We start from the raw sequence: 25,165 nt of genomic DNA, 5'->3' as shown, positions 1-25,165 counted from the left end.
TGGGCTCAGCCCCATAGTGAGGGGCTGTGGGGCAGCCCCGCGACCCCCCCCTCTTCCCCCCCCCCTCCAACAGCACTTTTTTTTTTTGGGGGGGGGGGGGGCACCCTCAGCACTCCGTCCCCCCACACGCCGACCCCTCGTTGTGGTTATGGGGTCTGGGGGGGGTCCCGCATTACTCCGTCCCCCCCCCCAGCCTTCGGCCATGGGGAGAATAAAGGTGCTTCACCGCCACTGCCTGGGCCTGTGGGGAAGGGGGGGCTTTGGGGTGCCCCCATATTGGGGGGGGTCTTTGGGGTGCCCACATCTGTGGGGCGGTTTTGGGGCTCACTTGATAACGGGGCGGTTTGGGGGTCTTCCTACAAAGGGGCACTTTTATGGTCCCCCCCCTTAATTGGGGCAGTTTAGCCCCCCCTCCATCCATTGGAGCAGCTTCAGGGTCGCTCTTCATTGGGTCATTTTTGGGGTCCTCAATAATGGGGTGGTTTTGGGGTCCCCCATTAATTTCAGACCCTCTCAATAATGGGGTGCTTTTGGGGGTCTCCTCCTATTGGATCAGTTTTGGGGTCCCTCAATGATGGGGGGAATTTGAGCCCGGCCCCCCATAATGGAGTGGTTTTGGGGCCCCTCACGTTTGGCTTTGAGATTTCCCCCACCGTGTTCCATTCTGGGGCCCCTCCCCGGATGTGGGGCGGTTCGCTCCCTGCCCCCCAATTAATGGGTTCCTCCATAATGAGGCGGTTTCGGCCCCCCCTCCCCCCCCATCAGGGTCAGTTTCGGGGCACTGCCCGCCACCAACGGACCAATGAGAGCGCAGAGGGGGCGTGGCTTTAGGGAAGGGGGCGTGTTTGTGGGCGTGGCCTGGGTGAGGGGCGTGGTTTTAGACAGCGTGTGTTAATAGTGGGGGGCGTGGTCTAGGCGGAAGGGGCGTGGTTAGGGGGCGTGGCCCTGCACTGGGGGCGTGGTTTGGGCAGCGTGGGTCAACGGGTGGGGGCGTGGCTTAGGGAAGGGGGCGTGGTTTTAGGGGAGGGGGCGTGTCCGAGGGAAATGGGGATCCCCTGCGCGGGGGGGTGGGGGGCACAGAGCGGCCATGGGGGGTCCCGTGTTTGGGCACCTCCTGCTGCTGGCCGTCGGGGTGGGAGCTGTGCTGCGGTGAGTGGGGGGGTCGTGGGGGAGTGGGGGGTGCAGGGGACAAAGGGATATTGGGGGGTCAGGGGGGACAAGGGGATTTTGGGGGGGGGATAAGGGGATGTGTGGGGTGATGGAGGAGGACAGGGGTTGTTGGGGTCCCCAGGGGACACCTGGATCCCTAAAGGATGTGGGGGGCCATTGGGGTCCTCATGGAATGAGGGGGGGGGGCTGTGGGGTGATGTAGGGTCAGGGGCCATTGGGGTTCCCATAGGATGAAGGGACATGGAGGGGGTTGCGGGGGTCCCCATGGAATGAGGGGACATGGGGGGGAGGGCTGTGGGGTGACCGTAAGGGGACAGGGGCCATTGGGGTCCCCATGGAGTGAAGGGACATGGGGGGGATTGGGGGAGGCTGGGGGCTATTGGAGGGCCATTGGGGTCCCCATGGGATGAAGGGACATGGGGGGGGCTGGGGCCACTGGGGGGCCATTGGGGTCCCCAGGGGATGAAGGGACATGGGAAGGGACTGTGGGGTGATAGAGGAGACAGGGGCTAACGGGGTCCCTATGGGATAAGGGTACTTGGGGGGGGGGGGCTGTGGGGTGATTTTGGGGGGTCAGGGACCATTGGGGTCCCTATGGGATGAAGGGACATGGGGGGGGGGGCTGGGGGTCATTGGGGTCCCCATGGGATGAAGGGACATGGGGAGGTCTGGGGGGGGCTGGGGGCCATTGGGGTCCCCATGGGGCGCCTGGCTGTCTGGGGGCCGTGGGGTGACCCCACTGCTGTGGGGTGGGGCGGCGGTGTCCCCATGGGGTGGCACTGTCCCCATCCCGGGTGTGACACTGCGGGGGTGGCAGACCCCACCCCTCCCAGCGCTGTCCCCACCCGAGGGTGTGACCCCGGACCGTGACCTCTGACCTCTGACCCCCCCAGGCAGGAGCCCACTCGTGACCTCATGACCCCCCCCAACCCCTCGTTAACCCCATTGACCCCAATAACCCCATTAACCCCTCACGTCCCCTTTAACCTCATCCATTTTCCGCCTCGTTATCCCCATCCTTCCCTCACCCTCATTAAGCTCATTAAGCTCATTAAGCCCAGGCCCCGAGGTTCCACCCAGACACCCCCTTCAACCCGCTGCACCTCGTTAGCCTGGAGGAGCTCGTTAACCTCGTTAGCCCAGCACACCCGGGTGTCCCCCAGCACACCCTCATTAAACTCGTTATCCTCATTAAGCTCATTAAGGACAGGTGATCCCATTGGGGCTCGGCCCATGGGTACCACACTGGGGGGTCTGGGGAGGGGTCCTGCTCCCCCTGGACTCCAAACGCTGCTAAACCTCAAACCCTCATTAACCCTAATTAACCTTGCTCTAATTAATCCTCTCATTACCCCCCAGCATCCCCCTGCAGCGGGGCCCCTGGGTGCGCCCCCGGCTCCCCCCAGAGGTGTGGGGGGGACAGGGGGGTCCCAAAGCCCGGAGTGGGGGGGGACCCCCTGCAGCCCCCCAGAGTCTGCACAACTACATGGATGTGAGTGGGGGGGACGTGGGGGGGGCATTGGGGACATGGGGACCTATGGGGGGGACATATGGGGGCCATGGGGGGACACGAGTGTGACAGTGGGGTCATGGGGACATGGGGACTTATGGCGGCCATGGGGGGACACAATGGGGACAGGGACGTGGGGCAATGGGGGGGCACAGGGACACATGGGGGCCATGGGGGGGCACAGAGGGGACACAGTGGGGACATGGGGACCTATGGGAAGGACACATGGGGACAATGGGGGGACACAGGAGGGACACGGTAGGGACTTATAGAGTAATGGAGATGTATGGGGGCAATGGGAGGGGGGGGGGCACAGGGACCCGTGGGGGCCATGGGGGGGCACAAAGGGCACACAGTGGAGATGGGGACTTGGGGTAATGGGGAAGTGTGGGGGCCGTGTGGGGACACAGGGGGGTCATGTGGGGGGGGGACACAGAGGGGACACGAGTGGGGACATATGGAGTAACGGAGATGTATGGGGGCAATGAGAGGGGGGGCACAGGGACCCATGGGGGGGCACAGAGGGGACAGAGTGGGGATATGGGGACCTATGGAGGGGACATATGGGGACAATGGGGGGACGCAGAGGGGACACGAGTGGGGACATTGGGTAATGGGGACGTATGGGGTCGGGGGGGGGGGGATGGGGGGCACAGGGACACAGTGGGGCAGTGGGGGGACACCAGGGCCGTATGGGGGTGACACTCAGGGGGGCACCGGGGCCATATGGGGGTGACCCTCGGGGGGCGCAGGGGATATACGGGGTGACGCTCGGGGGTCTCGGCCTGCAGGCGCAGTACTACGGCACCGTGTCCCTCGGGACCCCCCCGCAGACCTTCCGCGTCATCTTCGACACCGGCAGCGCCGACCTCTGGGTGCCCTCGGCGCGGTGCTGCCGGCTGCACCTGGCCTGCTGTAAGGGGCGGGGCTTACGAAGGGGCGGGGCTTATAGAGGGGGCGGGGTCAGTTGAGCTGCTGCGTGGGCCTGGACTGCCGGAGGGGGCGGGGCTTATAGAGGGGGCGGGGTCAGTGAGCTCCTGCGTGCACCTGGTCTGCTGTAGGGGGCGGGGCTTAGGAAGTGGGCGGGGATTAGAAAGGGGGCGGGGTCAGTGAGCTGCTGTGTGCCTCTGGGCTGCTATTGGGGCGGGGCCTAGAGGGGGGCGGGGCTTAAAAAGGGGGTGTGGTCAGTGAGCTGCTGCCGCCTGCAGTTGGCCCGCTGTATGAGGCGAGGCTTAGGAAAGGGGCGGGGCCTAAAGGGGGGCGGGGTCAGTGAGCTGCTGCTGCCTTGCAGTTGGCGTGCTGTGGGGGCGGGTCCTAAAGGGGGCGGGGCTTATAAAGGGGGCGGGGTCAGTGAGCTGCTGTGTGACTCTGAGCGGCTGGAAGGGCGGGGCTTAGAAAGGGGGCGGGGCCTGAAGCGGGGCGGGGTCTGTGAGCTGCTGCTGCCTGCAGTTGGCTGGCTGTAGGGGCGGGGCTTAGAAAGGGGGGCGGGGCCTAAAGGGGGGCGTGTTTATAGAGGGGTGGGGCTTCTAAAAGGGAGGGGCGTCTCTTAAAGGGGCAGGACTTGAGCTAGGGCCCCCCCCCGCCCCCCTCCCCACATTCTTCAATGCCCCCCTCTGTCCCCCCTTCCCTGTATCACCTCCTTGTGCCCTCGTGTCCCCATGCCCCCCCTCCACATCCTCACAATGTCCCCACAACCCCCCCCTCCCCAAATACCACCCCCCCCCACCCCAATAATGTCCCCATGACCCCCCAGGGCTGCACCCCCACTACTACTCGGCGCTGTCCTGCACTCACCGCCCCAACGGCACCTCGTTCTCCATCCATTACGGCAGTGGCAGCCTGCGGGGCTTCCTCAGCCAGGACACGCTGCAGGTGGGGGGCTGGGGGGGGGGCTGGGGGGGTCCTGGGGGCCCTATGGGGGTCCTATGGGGGGGCCAAAGGGGTCTTGGAGTCCCTGTGGTGTTCCTGAGGGTCCTTACAGGGGATTCTATGGGGTTCTGGGAGCCTCTATGGGGGTCCTGTGGGGCCTCGGGGTCCCTGTGGTGTTCCTGAGGGTTCTTACAGGGGGCTGTATGGGGGTCCTGGGAGCCCTGGGGGTCCTATGGGGTCCTGAGGGCCTCTATGGGGGTCCTATGGGGTCTCGGGGTCCCTGTGGTATTCCTGAGGGTCCTTATGGGAGGCCCTATGGGAGTCCTGAGGATTCTAGGGGGTCCTGGGGGCCTCCATGGGGGTCCTATGGGGTCTTGGGGTCCCTGTGGTGTTCCTGAGGGTTCTTATTGATTTTGGGTCTCTCTGTGGATCCCTCTGGGGGTCCCTATAGGGTCCCTCTGGGGGTCCCTATGGGTTTCTCTCTGAGGGTCCCTCTGGGTTTCCCTCTGGGTTTCCCTATGGGGGTCCCTATGGGGGTCTCTCTGGGTTTCCCTCTGGGTTTCCCTATGGGGGTCTCTCTGGGGGTCCCTATGGATTTCTCTATGGGGGTCCCTATGGGGGTCTCTCTGGGGGTCCCTCTGGGGGTCCCTATGGATTTCTCTATGGGGGTCCCTACGGGGGTCCCTCTGGGTTTCCCTCTGGGTTTCCCTCTGGGTTTCCCTCTGGGGGTCCCTATGGGGGTCTCTCTGGGGGTCCCTATGGATTTCTCTATGGGGGTCCCTATGGGGGTCTCTCTGGGGGTCCCTATGGATTTCTCTATGGGGGTCCCTATGGGGGTCTCTCTGGGGGTCCCTATGGATTTCTCTATGGGGGTCCCTATGGGGGTCTCTCTGGGGGTCTGTCTGGGTTTCTCTATGGGGGTCCCTATAGGGTCCCTCTGGGGGTCTCTATGGGTTTCCCTCCGGGGGTCCCTCCAGGGGTCCCCCTGCCGTTCCCTATGAGGTCCCCCGGTGGTCCCTGACCCCCCACCCCCGCAGATCTCCAACGTGTCCCTGGAGGCCCAGACGTTTGCGGAGGCGGTGGCTCTGCCCGGCCTGACGTTCGCGACCGCGCGCTTCGACGGGGTGCTGGGGCTGGCGTACCCCGCGGCGGCGGCGGGGCCGGCGGTGCCGGTGTTCGACAACATGATGCAGCGGGGCATCTTCAGGAACAACGTCTTCGCCTTCCGCCTGCGCAGGTGGGAACGCGGCCCTGCCCCAGTGGGGGCAAATGGGACCCAGGGGGGGAGCAAATGGGACCCAATATGACCCCAAATGGGCCCCAATATGGGAGAAAATGGGACCCAATATGACCCCAAGTGGGACCCAATATGGGAGCAAATGGGACCCAATACGGCCCCAAATGGGTCCTGATATGGGAGCAAATGGGACCCAATACGGCCCCAAATGGGACCCGGTGGGGGAGCAAATGGGACCCAATATGGGAGCAAATGGGACCCAATACGGCCCCAAATGGGTCCAGATATGGGAGCAAATGGGACCCAATATGGGAGCAAATGGGACCCAATACGGCCCCAAATGGGACCCACTATGGGAGCAAATGGGACCCAATATGGGAGCAAATGGGACCCAATACGGCCCCAAATGGGACCCGATATGGGAGAAAATGGGATCCAATATGGCCCCAAATGGGCCCCAATATGGGAGCAAATGGGACCTGATATGACCCCAAATGGGCCCCGATATGGGAGCAAATGGGACCCGATATGGGAGCAAATGGGACCTGATATGACCCCAAGTGGGACCCTATATGGGAGCAAATGGGACCCAATATGGCCCCAAATGGGCCCCGATATGGGAGAAAATGGGACCCAATATGGCCCCAAATGGGCCCCGATATGGGAGCAAATGGGACCCAATACGGCCCCAAATGGGTCCTGATATGGGAGCAAATGGGACCCAATACGGCCCCAAATGGGACCCGGTGGGGGAGCAAATGGGACCCAATATGGGAGCAAATGGGACCCAATACGGCCCCAAATGGGACCCGATATGGGAGAAAATGGGATCCAATATGGCCCCAAATGGGCCCCAATATGGGAGCAAATGGGACCTGATATGACCCCAAATGGGCCCCGATATGGGAGCAAATGGGACCCGATATGGGAGCAAATGGGACCTGATATGACCCCAAGTGGGACCCTATATGGGAGCAAATGGGACCCAATATGGCCCCAAATGGGCCCCGATATGGGAGAAAATGGGACCCAATATGGCCCCAAATGGGCCCCGATATGGGAGCAAATGGGACCCAATACGGCCCCAAATGGGTCCTGATATGGGAGCAAATGGGACCCAATACGGCCCCAAATGGGACCCGGTGGGGGAGCAAATGGGACCCAATATGGGAGCAAATGGGACCCAATACGGCCCCAAATGGGACCCGGTGGGGGAGCAAATGGGACCCAATATGGGAGCAAATGGGACCCAATACGGCCCCAAATGGGACCCGATATGGGAGAAAATGGGATCCAATATGGCCCCAAATGGGCCCCAATATGGGAGCAAATGGGACCTGATATGACCCCAAATGGGCCCCGATATGGGAGCAAATGGGACCTGATATGGCCCCAAATGGGACCCAATACGGCCTCAAATGGGACCCAATATGGGACCCAATACGGCCTCAAATGGGACCCAATATGGGACCAAATGAGGCCCAGTATGGCCCCAAATTTGCCCTGATATGGGACAAAATGGGACCCAATATGACCCCAAGTGGGACCCAATGTAGCCCCAAATATGCCCCAATATGGGACCAAATGGAACCCAATCTGGCCCCAGATGTGCCCCCAAATACCTCAAATACTCCCACAATTTCCCCCCATTCCCCCCAAGCCCCCCAAATGCCCCCATTTCCCCCCTAAATCCCCCCAAACCCCTTCAAATACCCCCATTCCATCCCCAAATGCCCCCAAATACCCTCAGATGCCTCCAAAATCCCCCCAAATGCCCCCATTTTCTCCAATTTCCCCCACCCCCCCAACCCCCCATTCCATCCCCAAATGCCCCTTCAGATGCCCTCAGAATCCCCCCAAATGCCCCCCCAAACCCCATAAAAACCCTCCAAATCCCCCCCCAAATCCCCCCTGACCCCACTGTTGTCCCTCCCCCCCCCCACAGCGGGACGTCGGGGGGCGATGGGGGGGAGCTGCTGCTGGGGGGCTTCGATGAGGAGCATTTTGAGGGTCCCCTCCATTACGTCCCCGTCACACGTCGTGCATATTGGCAGCTGCACATGGACCGGTGAGACCCCCCAAAACCCCCCCAAATCACCCCAAAAAACACCTGCCCCCCAGGACCCCCCCCAGGATCCCCCAAATCACCCCCAAAATGCACCTCCCCCCCCCCCCTCAGGACCCTCCTGTGACCCCCAGGACCCCCTAAACACCCCCAAATCACTCCCCAAAAACACCTCCACCCCCCCAGGACCCCCCCCATGATCCCCAGGACCCCCAAAACCACCCCCAAATCACCCCAACAATGTACCCCCCCCCCCTCTCCCCCAGGACCCCCATGTGCCCTTCAGGACCCCCCCAGACCTCCCCAGATACCCTTTAGGAACCCTGGAAACTCTTCTCAAGACCTCCCCCAAATTCCCACCCCCCCCCCCCCTTCTCAGTTCCCTAAGACCCCCAGAGACCCCAACCCCAAAATCCCAAATGCCCCCCCCCTCCCTCCCCCACCCTCCTAACACTTCCAGGACTCCTTAGAACCCCCCAGGATCTCTGACAACCCCTATGAAGACCCCTAACTACCCCCCCCCCCCAAAAACTACCCCCCCCAAATACCCTTACACCTCTGACTGTCCCTTAGGACCCCCAGAGACCCCCCCAAGACCTTAACACTCCCCCCAGACCCTCCCCCCAATACCCCCAGTACGCTTTATACCCCCTCCAAAGACTTCCAGCTGCCCCCCCAGACCCCAAATTACCCCCCGAGGAGCCCCTGGACCCCTCACTGACCCCCTTAGCCCCTAATCCCCCCCCCAACCCCAAACTACCCCCTCAAGACCCCCAAGGAGCCCCCCCAGACCCCTCACTGACTCCCCCAGCCCCCTTACATCCCATCGCTGCCCCCCCAGATCCACAGAGATCCCCTCAGGACTCCTAAACTGCCCCCCAAGACCCATAACTGTCCCCCCAAATACCACTAACAGCCCCCCCAGACCCCCTCAATACCTCCAAGACCCCCTATGACCCCCCCCAGGACCCCTTAAAGCCCTTCCAAAGACCCCTAACAGCCTCCTCAGCCCCCCATTATCACCCCCCCCCCCCACCCATAGGGTATCAGTGGGCTCTGCGAGGGCTCTGGGGTGCCGGGACCCCCCCCTGTGTAAGGGGGGCTGTGAGGTCATCGTGGACACGGGGACATCCCTGGTCACCGGCCCCAGCAAGGAGGTGGCAGCGCTGCACCGAGCCCTGGGGGGCACCCGTGCCCTGGGGGGGCAGGTATGGGGTTGGGGGGTCCTAAGGGGTCTGGGGGGGGGGTCTGGATGGGGATTGTGGGGTTCTGAAGGGGTCCTGGGGGGGTCCTAAGGGGTCTGGGGGGAGTCTAGATGGGGACTGTGGGGTTCTGAAGGGGTCCTGGGGGGTTCTAAGGGGTCTGGGGGGGGTCTGGATGGGGACTGTGGGGTTCTGAAGGGGTCCTGGGGGGTTCTAAGGGGTCTGGGGGGGGTCTGGATGGGGATTGTGGGGTTCTGAAGGGGTCCTGGGGGGGTCCTAAGGGGTCTGGGGGGAGTCTAGATGGGGACTGTGGGGTTCTGAAGGGGTCCTGGGGGGTTCTAAGGGGTCTGGGGGGGGTCTGGATGGGGACTGTGGGGTTCTGAAGGGGTCCTGGGGGGCCTAAGGGGTCTGGGGGTGTCTGGAGGGGGACTGTGGGGTTCTAAAGGGGTCCTGGGGGGGCCTAAGGAGTCTGGAGGGTCTGGAGAGGGACTGTGGGGTTCTGAAGGGGTCTGGGGGGTTCTAAGAGGTCTGGGGAGGTCTGGATGGGGATTGTGGGGTTCAAAAAGGGTCCTGGGGGGTTCTAAGGGGTCTGGGGGGGTCTGGATGGGGATTGTGGGGTTCTAAAGGGGTCCTGGGGGAGGCTTTAGGGGTCTAACAGGGCTTTTTTTGGGGGGGAGGGGAGTTGGGAGAGGTCCTAAGGGGCCAGAATGGGATTCTAAGGGGTCTGGGGGGGAGAAGGGGGTCCTGGGGGGAGGCTGGGTGGCACTGGGGGGATTAGGGGGGTCCTAAGGGGTCTGGAAAGGGGTTCTGGGGGGGAATTTGGGGATCCCTTGGTGCGGAGAGACTGAAGGATCTTGGGGGGGGGATTTGGGGATCCTTCGGGGGGGGATTTGGGGGTCCCTGGGGTGCTGACCCCCCCATATTCTCCTCCCCCCCCCATTCAGTACCTGTTGGACTGTGACCGCGTCCCCTCCCTGCCCAACGTCACCTTCATGCTGGGGGGGCAAGAATTCACCCTGGGCCCCCAGCATTACGTGCTGCAGGTGGGTGCCCCCCGGTGCCCCCACCCCTACACGTCCCCCTCCCACCCCATGTCCCCATTGCTCTCCTGCGTCCCCTCAGTGTCCCCATGTCCCCATCCCATCGATGTCCCCATGACACCAGATGCCCCCCCCTCACTGTCCCCCCCCACTGTCCCCATGTCCCCATCCCATTCCACGTCCTTTCTTGTGTCCCCAGTGATGTCCCCATGTCCCTTCTGTGCCCCCCACACCCCCAGATGTCCCCCCCACTGTCCCCATCGCATCCCCATCACGACCTGTGTCCCGTCTGTGCCCCCCATATCCCCAGATGTCCCCCCCACTGTCCCCATCATGTCCCCATGTCCCCATCCCATCCCACATCCCTTCTGTGCCCCCCCCCCACCCAGATGTCCCCCCCACACAGTCCCCGTCACATCCCCATGTTCCCCCCATCCCACGTCCCTTCTGTACCCCCCACACCCCCAGATGTCCCCCCCACAGTCCCCATCATGTCCCCATGTCCCCCCCATCCCACATCCCTTCTGTGCCCCCCACACCCCCAGATGTCCCCTCCCCACTGCCCCCATCATGTCCCCATCATGTCCCCATGTCCCCCCCCGATCCCACTTCCCTTCTGTGCCCCCCACACCCCCAGATGTCCCCCCCACTGTCCCCATCGCATCCCCATCCCATCCTGTGTCCCTTCTGTGCCCCCCACGCCCCCAGATCCCCCCCCACTGTCCCCATCACGTCCCCATCATGTCCCCATGTCCCCACCCCACCCCATGTCCCTTCTGTGCCCCCCACACCCCCAGACGTCCCCCCCCACACTGTCCCCATCACGTCCCCATCATGTCCCCATGTCCCCACCCCACCCCACGTCCCTTCTGTGCCCCCCACACCCCCAGACGTCCCCCCCCACACTGTCCCCATCACGTCCCCATCATGTCCCCATGTCCCCATCCCACATCCCTTCTGTGCCCCCCACACCCCCAGATGTCCCCCCCCCACTGCCCCCATCACGTCCCCATCACATCCCCATCACGTCCCCACCCCATCCCACATCCCTTCTATGCCCCCCATACCCCCAGATGCCCCCCCCCCCATTGTCCCCACTGCTGTCCCCACACACCCCCCCTCCCCCCCCCAGGTGTCACAGTGGGGCGCCCCAACGTGTGTCAGTGGGTTCATGGAGCTGGATGTGCCCCCCCCCGGGGGACCCCTCTGGATCCTTGGGGACGTTTTCCTGGCTCGTCACTACGTCGTCTTCGACCGCGACCACGACCGCGTCGGGCTGGCGGTCAGCAAGTGACACTGCTGTCACCCGGGGTCACCCGGGGTCATTAGAGGTCACCTGGGGTCACCCGGGGGCACCTGGGGGCACCTGGGGTCACTTGGGGTCATCTGATGTCACCTTGGGTCACCCAGGGTCAACTCAGGGGCAGAGTCACAGTGTCACTTTATGTCACCTCATGCCCTTTCGTGTCACCTGAGGTAACCTCATGTCACCTGGGGTCACCCGAGGTCATCGGAGGTCACCTTGGGTCACCGGGGTCACCCAGGGTCAACTCAGGGACAGAGTCACAGTGTCACCGCGTGTCACCTCATGACACCTGGGGTCATCGGAGGTCACCCGGGGTCACCCAGGGTCAACTCAGGGACGTGTCACCATGTGTTACCTCGTGTCACCTGGGGTCACCAATAAAGGCTGCGTGGCTCCCAGTGCTCCCAGTGCTCCCAGTGCCTCCATTCCTCCTCACCCCCCGCCGCTCCTCCCCTCTCAGTGGGCGTGGCCTCGGCACGCGGGTGGGCGGGGCCTGGAGTAAATGTGGGCGGGGCTTCTGCACGTATGTGGGTGAAGCCTCAGAGTGGGCGGGGCTTGGCGACACGTGGGTGGAGCTTCCGCGTGGGGGCGGAGCCTCCTGGTGTGAAATCTGCATCTCTGTGGGTGGGGCCACACTGAGAAGGGGTGGGGCCTCCATTTGGGGGCGGGGCCTCATAGTATGAAGTCTGCATCGATGTGCGAGGGGCTTCGGGGGTGTAGGCGGGGCTTCGAGAGGGGGGCGGAGCTTCCTATGGGGTGTGTCCTCGGAGCGTGGGTGGAGCCTCAGGGAGGGGGTGGGGCCTGGTTGGGGGCATTTCCTCTGCACATGGGTAGGCGGAGCCTCATGGGAAGGGGGCGTGGCCTTTTAGGGGGTGTGGCCTTCGAGTGTGGGCGGGGCATCATAGGGGCGTGTCCGAGTGGAGCCTCGCAGAGGGTGGGGCTTAGTTGTGGGCGAGGCCTCTGAGCGAGTGGGCGTGGTCTCAGTGAGGGGGCGGGGCCTCGCAAGCACGTGTCTGAGCAGGCCTTCAGGAAAGTGTGGGGCTGGTTGGGGGCGTGGCCTCCGTACCTCAGTGGGCGTGGCCTATGAGGGAGTGGGCGGAGCGCGTGTGCGTCGGGGCTCGGAGAGGGGTGGGACTTCGTTTTGGGGGCGTGGCCTCTGAGCGAGTGGGCGTGGTTTCAGAGAGGGGGCGGGGCCTCGGAAGCACGTGTTGAATGGGCCTTCAGTGAGGAGTGGGAGCTCGTTGGGGGCGTGGCCTCTGTACCTCAATGGGCGTGGCCTACGAGGGGTGGGCGGAGCGCGTGTGCGTCGGGGCTCGGAGAGGGGTGGGGCTTTGTTTCGGGGCGTGGCCTACGAGTGTGGGCGTGGTCTCAGAGAAGGGGCGGGGCCTCGCGGAGCGTGTGGGCGGGGCGCGATTCCCGGGCCGTGGGCGGGGCTTCCTCACCCGCGTAGGCGTCGAGTCGGGCGGAGCGGAAGAGGCGGAGCTTCGAACCGGAAGAGGCGCGTCTTCTCGCAGGAAGAGGCGGAGCCCGCGGCGCGCAGGCGCAGAAGCGGCGCTGAGCGCGCAGGGGAGCGGCGGGGCCGCGGCATGCGGCAGCCGCCGCTCCGCTGCCTCCGTGGGCCTAAAAGGAGGAGGGGGCGGCGGTGGCGGAGGCAGGCGGCGGAGGCCCGGCCGGGTCGGGTCCCGCCGCGGCCATGGGGTGGCAGGCGGAGCGCGATAAGGTGGTGATCAACGTGGGCGGCGTGCGGCACGAGACGTACCGCAGCACGCTGCAGACGCTGCCCGGGACGCGCCTGGCCGGTTTGGCCGAACCCGGTGCCGCCGCCCGGTTCGATTACGATTCGGCGGCCGGGGAGTTTTTTTTCGACCGTCACCCGGCGGTGTTCGCTTACGTGTTGAATTATTACCGCACCGGGAAGCTGCACTGCCCCGCCGACGTGTGCGGGCCGCTGTTCGAGGAGGAGCTCGCCTTCTGGGGCATCGACGAGACCGACGTGGAGGCGTGCTGCTGGATGAACTACCGGCAGCACCGCGACGCCGAGGAGGCCCTGGACAGCTTCGAGAGCCCCGAGCCCGGCGGAGGAGGAGGGGACGGAGGGAACGGGGATGGGAACGGAGCGGAGCTGAAGCGGCTGTGCCTGGAGGAGGGGCGGCCCGGGGGGTGGTGGAGGAGGTGGAGGCCGCGGGTGTGGGCGCTGTTCGAGGATCCGTATTCGTCACGGATGGCGAGGGTAAGGAATTGGGGGGGGGGGGGTCGGTGGGGGGAGGTTTGGAGGGGGGGGGTCGTGGGGGGGGGAGTCGGAGGGGGGGAGGTCGGTGGGGGTCTTTGGAGGGGGGGGAGGTCGGTGGGGGGGCTCTTTTGGAGAGGGGGGGTCGGTGGGGGGTCTTTGGATGGGGGATCTTTGGAGGGGGGGTCGGTGGGGGGGGGGTTGGGAGAGCTTGGAGGGGTCTTTAGAGGGGCTCTGAGGGGTCTTTGGGGGTCTCTGTGGGGGTCTTTGGGGGGAGTTGGAGGTCTCCGGGGGGGGTTTGGGGGTTGGGGGGAGTCTTTAGGGGGGGTTGGGGGGGTTTGGGGAGCTCTGAGGGGTCTTTAGTGAGGCTCTGAGGGGTCTTTTTGGGGGGGTTGGGGGTCTTTGGGGGAAGGTTGGGGGGGGCTTGGGGGTTTCTGAGGGGTCTTTAGGGGGGATTAGGGGTTTATAGGGGGGAGTGGGGGGTGCTTGGGGGTCTTTAGTGGGGCTCTGAGGGGGTCCCTGGGGGGGGTTGGGGATCTGTGAGGGGTTTTTAGGGGTTGGGGGGGCTCGGGGGTTTCTGAGAAGGTTTCGGGGGCTCTGAGGGGTCTTTTGCAGGGGTTATGGGGGGGTTGGGGGGCTCTGTGGGGGTTTGGGGTTCTGTAAGGGGTCCGTGGGAGGGGTTGAAGGAGTATTACGGGGGGTTTGGGGTCTGTGAGGGGTCTTGAGGGGGGTCTTGGGGGGGCTCTGAGGGGGTTTTGGGGGTTCTGAGAGTCCTTGGCAGGGGTTAATGGGGGCTGGGGGGCTGTGAGGGCGTTTGGGGGTCTGTGAGGGGTCTTTGGGGGGGATTGGTGGGGGCTGAGGGATTCTGAGGGGGGTTTGGGGGGGGCTCTTGGCCTTCAGGGGAGTTGGGGGAGTTGGAGATGGTTTGGGGGGGTCTGTGAGGGGTCTTCGGGGGGTTGAAAGGGTCTGGAGAGGGGTTTGGGGGCCCTGAGGGTCCCCGGGGGGGTCTTTAGAGGGGGTTGGGGGGGCTTTTGGTAGGGTTGCTCTGAGGGTTCTTTAGGGCTGTCGGTGGGGGTTGAAGGGGTCTGGAGGGGGTTTGGGAGTCTGTGAGGGGTCGTTGGGGGGCTGTGAGGGGTCTTTGGGGGGGTTGAAAGGGTCTGGAGGAGGGTTTGGGGAGCTCTGAGGGGTCTTCAGGGGGTGTTGGGGAGCCGTGGGGGGTATGGGGGGTTCTGATGGGGGTTTAGGAGACTCTGAGGGGTTTTGGGGGGAAGTTTGGTGGGCCATGGGGGATTCTGAGGGTGTGCTTGGGGGGGAGGGAGTTGAAGGGGTCTGGGGGGCTCTGAGGGGCCTTTGGGGGGGATGGGGGGGCTCTGAGGGGTCTTCAGGGGTTGTCAAAGGGGTCTGGGGTCTGGAGGGGGTTTGAGGGGTGTTGGGGGGAAGTTGAGAATCCATAGGGGTCTCTGAGGGGTTTTTAGGGGGTGTAGGAAGGGAAATGGGGGTCTCCAGGGGGTCTTCAGGGGGGGTGTTGGGGGAGTTTAAGGGGTTTGGAGAAGATTTGGGGGGGGGTTGAGAGGTCTTTAGGGGGCACTGGGGCATTTGGGGGGGGGTTAAAGGGGTCTAGATGGGATTTGGGGGATCGATGAGGGGTCTTTAGGGAGTGTTGGGGGGGTGGGTTTGGAGTCTGGGGGGGGTCTTCAGGGGCACTGGGGGAATTTGGGGGGGGGCCTGATGGAGTTTCGGGATCCGTAGGCATTTCTGAGAGGTTTTTAGGGAGCAGAGGGGAGTAGAGGAGGGGTCTGGGGGTGGTCGGCAGGAGTTTGGGGTGTCCATGGGGGTCTTTAGGGGACATCGGGGGGGGGGGGGGGGATTTGGGGGGGGTTCTGAGGGTCTTTGGAGTCTCTGGGGGTTTTTAGAGGGTGGGGGGGAGATTTGGGGTATCTCTGGGGGTCTCTGAGGGGTCTTTAGGGGGCACTGGGGGGGGGTTGGGGGATCCATGGGGTCTCTGAGAGCATTTTAGGTGATGCTGGGGGGGCTTCTGAGAGGATGTGGGGATCTGAGGGGGGATTGGGGGGGCTTTAAGTTGTATGGGGGGGGGGGGTGAGGGGACAGGGGGGGTTTATGGGGTTTTGGGGGGGGGCTGGGGGGGGTTCTAAGGGGTTTTGGGATGGGGGGAGGGGCTCTGAGAAGATTGGGGGTGTGGGTCAGGTTGGGGGGAGGCGTTTAGGGGATTTGGGGGGGGGGGGGTTGAATGGGTTCTGGGGGTGCCTTGAGCACGAGATTGGAAATACGGGGGGGGGGGGGGGGGCAGTTGGGGGGTGGGGGGGCTGTAAGGAAACCAAGGAGACCTTGGGGGGGGGGGGGAGCTGAGGGATTTGAAGGGATTGGGGGGGGGGGGGGGGGCACTGAGGCGAGCGGGGACACTGCGGCGCTGCGGGGGTGGGGGGGGGCAATGAGGACACTGCGGGATGCGGTTTGGTTGGGGGGGGGTAGGGGGGGGGGGGCAGGAGAGGATGGGGGGGGGGGGGGTGACCAGGGGACACCACAGTGCAATAAAGTGGGGGGGGAGATTGGTTCCTCCCCCCGGTGCTGGCAGATGCAGAGCTGGCCCTGATCCTGCCGCAGCGGGGCCGGGGGGGGCGAGGGGGGGGGATTGGCAGAGAGGAAAAGGAAAAGGGGGGGGGGGGGGGGAGAACCAGGACTGCACTGCAGTGCCCCCCCCTCCCCCTGCCTGGCCCGCAGCTGCTGCCACCCCCCCTGTCCTACATCCTCCCCCCCCATGTCCCAAATACCCCCATCCTTATTCTATGTCTGTACCCCCCCCCGCCCCCCAAACCTGGCCTATTTCCCCCCCCTCCCCCCAGTCTCCCCTGTGTGCCCCCCCCCCCCCACAACCTGTCCCAAATCTTCCCGTGTTCCTTCCCCCCCCCCATCTCCCCATGTGTTCTAAATACCGTATTTCCTGTGCGCCCCCCCCTCCCCGTCCTACATCTCCTTATGTCCCTTATGACCCCCCCCCCATATCCCCTGTGTGCCCCCCCCCATGTCACGTGTTCCCCCTCCCATCTGATCTATGTTCCCTGTCTCCCCCCCACCAATTTTATGTTCTCTTCGTGCCCCCCCCTCCATCCTACAACTGCCCCCCATCCCTCCTCTTGCCCCCCAAACCCCCTACACTCTGTGCCGCCCCCCCCCCAAAAAAAAAAAATCTGTTCCCTGCCCCCCCTTCCTCCCCCATTCTTTGTGCACCCCCCGTCTCCATCACCTCCTGTGCCCCCCCCCCATCGGATTATGGGGGTCCCAAGCCCATCTAATGGGGGCTCAGTGCACTGAAGGGGTATCCCCCCCCCCCCATCACTAAACTGGGGTCTCCATTATTTTGCTGTGCCCCCCCCCCCCCCCCCCATAACCCCTGCTTTCATCCCCTCCCATTTCCATCTCTTCTCTGTGCTCCCCCTCCTCATTTCATGTGGTCCAGCACATTTGGGGGGGGGAGGGGGGGCTTGGGGTGGGATGTGGGGCTCTTTGGGAATTCCCCCCCCCAATTAACCCCCCCATTTTCCTCTCCCTGCAGCACGTGGCCTTCATCACCTCCCTCCTCATCCTCACCACCGCCATCCACCGCGCTCCTCCATCCATTTCTCGGGGCTCAGAGCAACGGGGGGGGGAGGGGGGGCCACAAATAGGGCTTACAGCCCCCCCCCCACCCCATTGGGACCCCCCCCCCCCAGCTTTGCCATGGTCCCGGCCCATTGAGGTCTGTGCTCTTCATCCTCCTCTTCCTCCCTGCGGTCCCCATCGCTGCTCTGCTTCTCTGTGCCCCCCAACCTATGGGGGGGTGGGGGGGGAAGGTGTCAGAATTTTGGACCTGGGGGGGGGTGGGGGGGGGTCCCTCATCTTCATTCGTTGGGGTCCCTATGAGCTCTGCAGCCTTCATCCTCCTCTTCCTCCCCGTGATCCCTACCTCTATTTCCATTGCTTTTGTCTGTGATCCGCAATCTAATTATTGGGGTCCCAATTAAATTATTGGGGTCCATCCATGGGGGGGGGCTTTTGGACACCATACCTCCTCCTCCCTAAACTCTCTCCCTGCAGTATGTGGCCTTCATCTCCCTCCTCTTCCTCCCCATCTCTATTCTCTGTGTTTGTGGTCCTCCTTCTGTGTTCCCCAACCCAACCACTGGGATCCAACCCAATTATTGGGATCCAACCAAGGGTGGGAGGGTCTTGTAGCCCCCCTACCCTGACCCCTGTGACCCCAAACTCTCCCCACAATGCATGGTTTTGTCCTCCCTCTTCTTCCTCCTCATTTCTATCCCCATTTCTATGCTCCCCAATTCTCTTCCGTGTTCCCAACCCAACGTTTGGGATCCAACCAAGGGTGGGAGGGTCTTGTGGCCCCCCTACCCTGACCCCTGTGACCCCAAACTCTCTCCCCGCAGTACATGGCCTTCTCCTCCCTTTTCTTCTTCCCCATTTGTGTTCCATCTCTGTGCTCCCTAATCTTCTTCCATGTTCCCAACTCAACCGTTGGGATCCAACCCAACTGTTGATGTCCAATGAAGGGTGGATGGGTCTTGTGGCCCCCTGACCCCAAACTCTCTCCCCACAATACATGGCCTTCACCTACCTCTTCTTCCTCTCCATTTCTGTCCTATCTTTATGCTCCCCAATCCCCTTCCGTGTTCCCAACCCAACCATTGGGATCCAACCAAGGGTGGGAGGGTCTTGTGGCCCCCTACCCTGACCCCAAACTCTCTCCCCACAGTACGTGGCCTTCGCCTCCCTCTTCCTCCTCCCCATTTCTCTCCTATTTCTGTAGTCTTTTATCCCTTTCGATGGTCTCCAACCCAAGCGTTGGGATCCAACCAAGGGTGGGAGGGTTTTTGGCCCCCTACCCTGACCCCCCAACACCCAACTCTCTCCCTGCAGTACGTGGCCTTCGCCTCCCTCTTCTTCATCCTCATCTCCATCATCTTCCTCCACACTCCCCAACCCCCTTCCATGTTTCCCAACCATTGGGATCCAACCCAACTGTTGGGATCCAACCAAGGGTGGGAGGGTCTTGTGGCCCCCCTACCCTGACCCCTGACCCCCAACTCTTTCCTCGCACTATGTGGCCTTCACCTTCCTGTTCCTCCTCCCCATTTCTCTCCTATTTCTATAGTCTTCTATCCCTTTCCATGTTCTCCAACCCAGCTGTTGGGATCCAACCCAACCATTGGGATCCAACCCAAGGGTAGGAGCGTCTTGTGGCCCCCCTACCCTGACCCCAAATTCTCTCCCTACAGTACGTGGCCTTCATCTCCCTCTTCCTTCTCCCCATTTCTCTCCTATTTCTGTAGTCTTTTATCCCTTTCTATGTTCTCCAACCCAACCAGTGGGATCCAACCCAACCAGTGGGATCCAACCCAACCAGTGGGATCCAACCCAACCAGTGGGATCCAACCCAACCAGTGGGATCCAACCAAGGGCGGGAGGGTTTTTGGCCCCCTACCCTGACCCCCCGACACCCAACTCTCTCCCCGCAGTACGTGGCCTTCGCCTCCCTCTTCTTCATCCTCATCTCCATCACCACCTTCTGCCTGGAGACCCACGAAGCCTTCAACCGGGTCATCAACAAAACGGAGACGGTGGCCGCGGGAAACGGGACGGCCGCCCCCGTGGCCGTGGTGGAGGTGGAGACGGAGCCGTTCCTGACCTACGTGGAAGGCACGTGCGTGGTGTGGTTCACCTTCGAGTTCCTGATGAGGGTCAGCTTCTGCCCGGATAAACGGGATTTTGTCAAGAGCAGCCTGAACATCATCGACTTCGTGGCCATCCTGCCCTTCTACCTGGAGGTGGGGCTGCGCGGTTTGTCCTCCAAAGCAGCCAAGGACGTTTTGGGTTTCCTCCGCGTCGTCCGCTTCGTTCGCATCCTTCGTATCTTCAAGCTGACCAGGCACTTCGTGGGGCTGCGGGTTCTGGGTCACACTTTGCGGGCGTCCACCAACGAGTTCCTGCTGCTGGTCATTTTCCTGGCGCTGGGCGTCCTCATTTTTGCCACCATGATTTATTACGCCGAACGCATCGGCGCCGACCCGGACGACGTCACCGGGAGCCGTCACACCTATTTCAAAAACATCCCCATCGGGTTCTGGTGGGCCGTGGTCACCATGACCACGCTGGGTTACGGGGACATGTACCCCATGACCTGGTCGGGGATGCTGGTGGGGGCTCTGTGCGCCCTGGCGGGGGTCCTCACCATCGCCATGCCCGTCCCCGTCATCGTCAACAACTTCGGTATGTATTACTCGTTAGCCATGGCCAAGCAGAAGCTGCCCAAGAAGAAGAACAAACACATCCCGCGGCCCCCCCAGCCCGGTTCGCCCGGTTACGGCCCCCCCACGGCGTCGCCCGCAGCCCCCAACCCGGCGGCTGGCAGCCCCAGGGCTCCACGAAGACCCCCGGGACGGGACGCGTGTCCGCTGGCACAGGAGGAGGTGGTGGAGATCAATAGGGCGGGTGAGTTGGGGGGGGGGGGGGGCTGGAATTGGGGGGGGTAGAGAAGTAGGGGGTGGAAAATGGGGAGGGGGGGCTGGAGAGGTGGGGGGGAAATGGGGGGGCTAGAATTAGGGGGGGTGGAGAAGTAAGTAGGGGGCAAAATGGGGGGGGCTGGAATTAGGAGGGGTAGAGAGGGGGGAATTTGGGGGGGATGGAATTGGGGGGGATGGAGGGGGGGAAACGGGGGGCTGGAATTTGGGGGGGTGGGGAGGTGGGGGGGAAACGGGGGGGCCTGGAATTAGGGGGGGAAAATGGGGGGGCTGGAATTAAGGGGGGTGGAGAAGTAAGTAGGGGGGGGAAATGGGGGGGCTGGAATTGGGGGGGTGGAGAAGTAAGTGGGGGGGAAATGGGGGGGGTGGACAGGTAGGGGTGATGGGGGGTTGGGGGAGACGATTTAGGGGGGGATGGGTTAGGGATAATGGGGGAGGTGGGGGTTGCAGTAATGGGGGGTTAGGGATAAGAGGGGGATTGGGGGAGATTATCGGGGGAGGATGGAGAAGTGGGGGGGTTGGGGAGACTGGGTTTGGGGGGGTGAAAAGGTGGGGGGGTTGAGGGTAATGGGGGGGTTAGGGATAATGGGGGGGGTTGGGGGAGACTGGATTTGGAGTGGGATGGGGTTTGGGGGGGCTGGGGGTAATGGGGGGAGGCTGGGGATAATGGGGAGGGCTGGGGGAGATGGAGAGGTGTGGGGGATTGGAGGAGACTGGATTTGGGGGGATGGAGAGGTGGGGGGGTGTTAGGGGGTCAAGGGTTGGTGGGGGGGTGTTGGGGGGGGGACCTTGTTATCTGGGGGGCGGTCCCATAGAGTGGATGGGGAAGGGGAGTAGTGCTGGGGGAGAGTGGGGGGGGTCCAAGGAATTGAAGGGGGTGGGGGGTTGGAAATGGAGGGAGGAGAGAGAGGACCCTGAAATTTGGGGGTGGTTATGATTATACCTAATGGGGGGGGGGGGGGAATCCAGCCTCGTACTGGGGGGCAATAATCCCATACTGGGGGGGTTCTAGCCATATATGGGGGGCAGTTTTTATATATTAGGGGCCTTCAATTTCTTCTATATAATATTTCCCCCCCACCCCAGAATCTCGCCCCAATGGGGAGGCGGGCCGGGCGGCGCTGGCGCAGGAGGATTGCCCCCCCATCGAGCAGCCCCCCTCCCCAGAAGAACAGAGGGGGGGACCCCCCCCGGGGGGCCGTGAGCGCTGCGGCCGGGATCGTGCCTGCTTCCTGCTGGGCCCTGACTACGCGCCCCCCCCCGAGGGACCACTCCGTAAAGGTGGGTGATGCACATACCCCATGTACCCCCCCCTGACCCCCCCCATGGTCACCCTGGTGCCCAGTTGGGGCACACAACCCCCCCCCTCCCCCAGGACAGCCACTGATGCATTTCTTTCTTTCTCCCCTGCCCAGGGCCCCCACAGCATCGCATGGGGGCACCCAATTCGCCCCCCCCCTTCCCCACCCAGGGCTCCCCATGACCCTCTGGGGGCACCCGTAACCCCCCCTCCCCCCCAGGACACCCCCAGACCACCATATCATCCACAGGGTTCCTCTTAACACACCTTGGGGGCACCCACAAACCCCCACCCCCCTCTCCCCCATTTCCCCAAGGTACACCCCTGTTCCCCCCCTCCCCAACATGTACATTCTCCTAAGGCCCCCCCCCCCAGCCCACCCATGACCCCTCCCCAGTTTTCCCACCTGCATGCTCATCCCCCCCCACCCAATGCCTGGGCCTTGTCCCCCAAACTGGGAGAACTGGGAAACCTTTTCCTTTTTGGGGGTGAGGGAGGGGCACAGCTTTCACAGACCCCCTGGCGCGGGGGGTTCTGGGTGCTCCTTGCACACGCGCGTGCAAGCAGCGGGGCTGCCTGGGTCCCTGTTCCTGTAATAGGGGTCCCCATTCCCATATAGGGGTTCCCATAATGGGGGTCTTTGATACTGGGTGGGGGGATCCCAGAACCCAGGGCTGTCCCTGTATGGGATCCGCAGGCCTGATATTGGGGGTCTGTGTCCCTGTACCCATATAGGGACACTTCCCTGTGTGGGTGTCCCCACGTGGGGTCCGTGTCCCCATCAGAATCCCCATATGGGGGTCTCTCTTATACGGGGGTCCCAAAGCCCAACAGCGTCCCCATCTGGGGGTCCCTGGCCCCATGCAGGGGTCTCCATGAGCATCCATGCGGGGGTCTTTGTCCCCAGGTTGGGGTCCCCAGGAGCGTGCTCATATGGGGGTCTCCATTCCCACACAGAGGGCTGCGTACCCCCATGGGGCTCCTCATATGGGGGTCCCCATATGGGGGTCCCACACCCATCGGTGCCCGTATCTGAGGATCACCTCCCCACCAGGGGCTCTCAGCCCCTATCCAAGTACCCCATCAGTGGGTCCCGGTCCCCACAGGAGTCTGACTCCCCCCCTCCCCCCCCCTCCCAACCCCCCAGGGGTGACATTGTCCCCTTCTGTCCCCAGCGCTCGTCACCGCCTGAGGTCACGGCTGCTTCCGGCGCCGCAGGTCAGCGCGGGGCCCTGACCACGCCCCCCCCGCGCCAGGCCACGCCCCTTTCGTCCTTAAGCCACACACCTTCTGTAACAGGCCACGCCCCCTTTCACTTTTAAACCACGCCCTACTCGCACCAGGCCACGCCCCATTCTAAGCCACGCCCCCAGGCCACGCCCCCTCGCAGCTCCAACCCCGGCGCCTTCCATCCCTGGCCCCGCCCCCTTTTTCGTATTGGCCACGCCTCCTGCTTCGCACTGCGCATGCGCGTCCCCTCCCCCCACCCAAATCCCAGCGCTTCCTGCATCCCCCCCCCCACCCTCCCAACTCTGAATTCCCCCCCCCGCCCCCCATTACCCCTTGAGAGCCCCCCCACTCCCGAGAGGGGGGCGTTTGGGGGGGGGGGGGGCAGGCGATGACTGGATTGGATTTTGGGGGGTGGGGATGGGGCTTCAAAGGTGGGAGTTGGAGAGGGGGGGGCTTTGGGGGGCTAAAGAAGGGGATTTTGAGGAGGGGGGTCTGACCCTCCCTGTCTTTGTTTCTGTCTCCCCCCACACAAAGGTTATGAGAAGTCCCGGAGCCTCAACAGCATCACAGGGGTCCGCGTGGCGCCAGCTGCCCCCCCCTTCGGCTCCCCCGGCCCCCCCCGGCGACCCCGCTCCCCCATCCCCTCCATTCTATAAATGGGGAGTGGGGCAGGTGGGGGTCACCTGAACCCCCATTTTTTTCCTGCCCTTCCCCTCCCTCCCCCTCCCCATTCAGCGATGGGGATTTGGGGCAGAAAATGCATAAAAAAAGTGAAGAAGAAGAAAAAAAAATATATCAACAAATCAGTGGCAAAAAGGGGGGGGGGTTCACCCCAAAGTGGCACTATGGATCACCCCCCCCCCCTAAAATGACTGCGGTGAGGACCCTCCCCCCAAATAGGGGTGTATGGGGGGGATGTCCCCACTGATTGTGACCCGGGGGGGTCGGGGACCCCCGGCGCTGTCACCCGGACTCAGCTGCACCGCACTTTTCTGGAGCGTGCCCCCCCCCCCCCCCTTCCTGCAGCATTCGGGGTGGGGGGGGGCAATGGAGGGGGGGGGTCCCCATCCCCTGCTGCTGTCTCTCAGGACTCGGGGAGCCCCCCCCTCCTCCAGCCCCACATATTGGATGTGTGATGTCACCCCTTCCACCCTCTTGTTGTCCCCCAGCCCCATTTTGTTGTCCTCCTGTTGTTTCCCCATGTCTCTCAGCCCCATATGTAGACCTCCATGTTTTCCTATTTCCATCCTCCCCCTCTCCCCATAAATTGTCATTTCCATGTTCCCCCTCCCCATTTCTTTGCCCCAAGCCCCCCATCTTCTGTGTCATTCTGTTGTTCCCCCTGGGCTCCCCCCTACAAGCAATAACCGGAGCCGCCGGGCACCCTGATGGCGGAGGACAACCCTGAAGGTATGGCTGCCGCTGGGGTGTCCCCTCTGTCACCCTGCCATGGTGGCACTGTCACCCCGTGGGGGTGGGGCAGGGGGAGCTTGGCTCCACTGCGAGGCCAGGCTGCGTTTCCATGGTGACCAGACCAGGCCTCAGCGCTACTGTTAGACCAGGCTGCGTTTCCATGGCAACCAGACCAGGCCGCAGCACTACGAAGAAGCCAGGCTGTGTTTCTATGGCGACTGGCCCTAGATTTTTGGGGGGATTTCCATGGAAACAGGACCAGGCAACAGCCACCTTTCTGTGGCATCATGGCTGGGCTGGAGGCTTTCTTTCCATGGCAACTGCAGCAGGCCTGGGCCTGTGCTCTGTGCTGCTAGGCCAGGTTGCGTTTCCATGGCGACGGGACCAGGCCGCAGCCTCACTGCTAGGTCAGGCTTTGTTTCCATGGCAATAGGACCAGGCCCGAGCCCTACTGCGAGGTCAGGCTGCGTTTCTGGGGCAACAGCACCAGGCCCAAACCCCCAAACCTGCCCTTAGCCTCCCCCCCCCGGGGGGGGCAGGACCCCCCCACTGCTGCCACCCCTCGGGGGAGCACTGGGGGGGAGCAATTTGGGGCTGGGGGGGGCTGCGGCCCCCCTGTTCCCATGCCAGCATGTCTGCATGTCTGTACCGCCAGTATTTATTGTTATATGCAAAAAAAAAAACCTGACTAAACCCTGAGCCCTTTCCCCCCCTCCCCCCCCCCCCCAATTAACCCATTTAACCAATTAACATAATCCTTCCTTCCCCCCCCTTCAGGGACCCCCCCCCAAGCATTTGGCTCTATGCAAAGCGGGCTGGGGGTCCCTCAATGTGTCCCCCTCCCCTCAGACCCCAGCGCGTCGGGAGCTTTATGCAAACACTCCTATGCAAATGAGATGCAAATGAGGACTAATTGCTCCCTGGCCGCTTCCCCCATTCCCCCCCCTCAAGTGGCTGCATGTTTGGGGGGGCCCTTTGCCTCGTGCTTTGGGGTTGGGGTGTCTCAAAGCCCCCTCCCCTTTTCCCCCCTGGGCTGCGCTGTAAGCTCCCCTTTAATTAACTCCCC

The 25,165-nt window shown here is 63.3% G+C and overlaps 2 protein-coding genes across 3 annotated transcripts; both read left to right on the top strand.

Moving 5' to 3' along the window:
- The first annotated feature begins 1,871 nt into the window (after positions 1 to 1,871).
- LOC116241561 (cathepsin D-like) lies at positions 1,872 to 12,220 on the top strand. The gene is made up of 8 exons (XM_090127573.1): positions 1,872 to 2,662; positions 3,472 to 3,595; positions 4,434 to 4,552; positions 5,587 to 5,786; positions 7,732 to 7,854; positions 8,894 to 9,059; positions 9,998 to 10,096; positions 11,226 to 12,220. The coding sequence occupies exons 1-8, from the start codon at positions 2,657 to 2,659 to the stop codon at positions 11,385 to 11,387; spliced, it is 999 nt and encodes a 332-aa protein (XP_089983699.1). The 5' UTR covers positions 1,872 to 2,656; the 3' UTR covers positions 11,388 to 12,220.
- A 732-nt stretch (positions 12,221 to 12,952) lies between these two features.
- LOC116241414 (voltage-gated potassium channel KCNC1-like) lies at positions 12,953 to 24,801 on the top strand. Of its 2 annotated transcripts, XM_090127572.1 has the most exons (5): positions 12,954 to 13,629; positions 19,155 to 20,127; positions 21,243 to 21,437; positions 22,632 to 22,674; positions 23,221 to 23,333. In XM_090127572.1, the coding sequence occupies exons 1-4, from the start codon at positions 13,093 to 13,095 to the stop codon at positions 22,646 to 22,648; spliced, it is 1,722 nt and encodes a 573-aa protein (XP_089983698.1). In that variant the 5' UTR covers positions 12,954 to 13,092; the 3' UTR covers positions 22,649 to 22,674; positions 23,221 to 23,333. The 2 variants fall into 2 exon arrangements, with proteins under 2 accessions (XP_089983697.1, XP_089983698.1); XM_090127571.1 differs by lacking the exon at positions 22,632 to 22,674 and having other exon boundaries at positions 12,953 to 13,629; positions 23,221 to 24,801.
- The last annotated feature ends 364 nt before the right edge of the window (positions 24,802 to 25,165 follow it).

The sequence above is a fragment of the Phasianus colchicus genome, chromosome 31 (genome assembly GCF_987193195.1).
Source record: "Phasianus colchicus chromosome 31, bPhaCol1.hap1.1, whole genome shotgun sequence".
NCBI classification, from domain to species: Eukaryota; Metazoa; Chordata; class Aves; order Galliformes; family Phasianidae; genus Phasianus; species Phasianus colchicus.
Note: the sequence above shows the minus strand (reverse complement) of the source record. Positions and strands in the feature narration are given on the sequence as shown.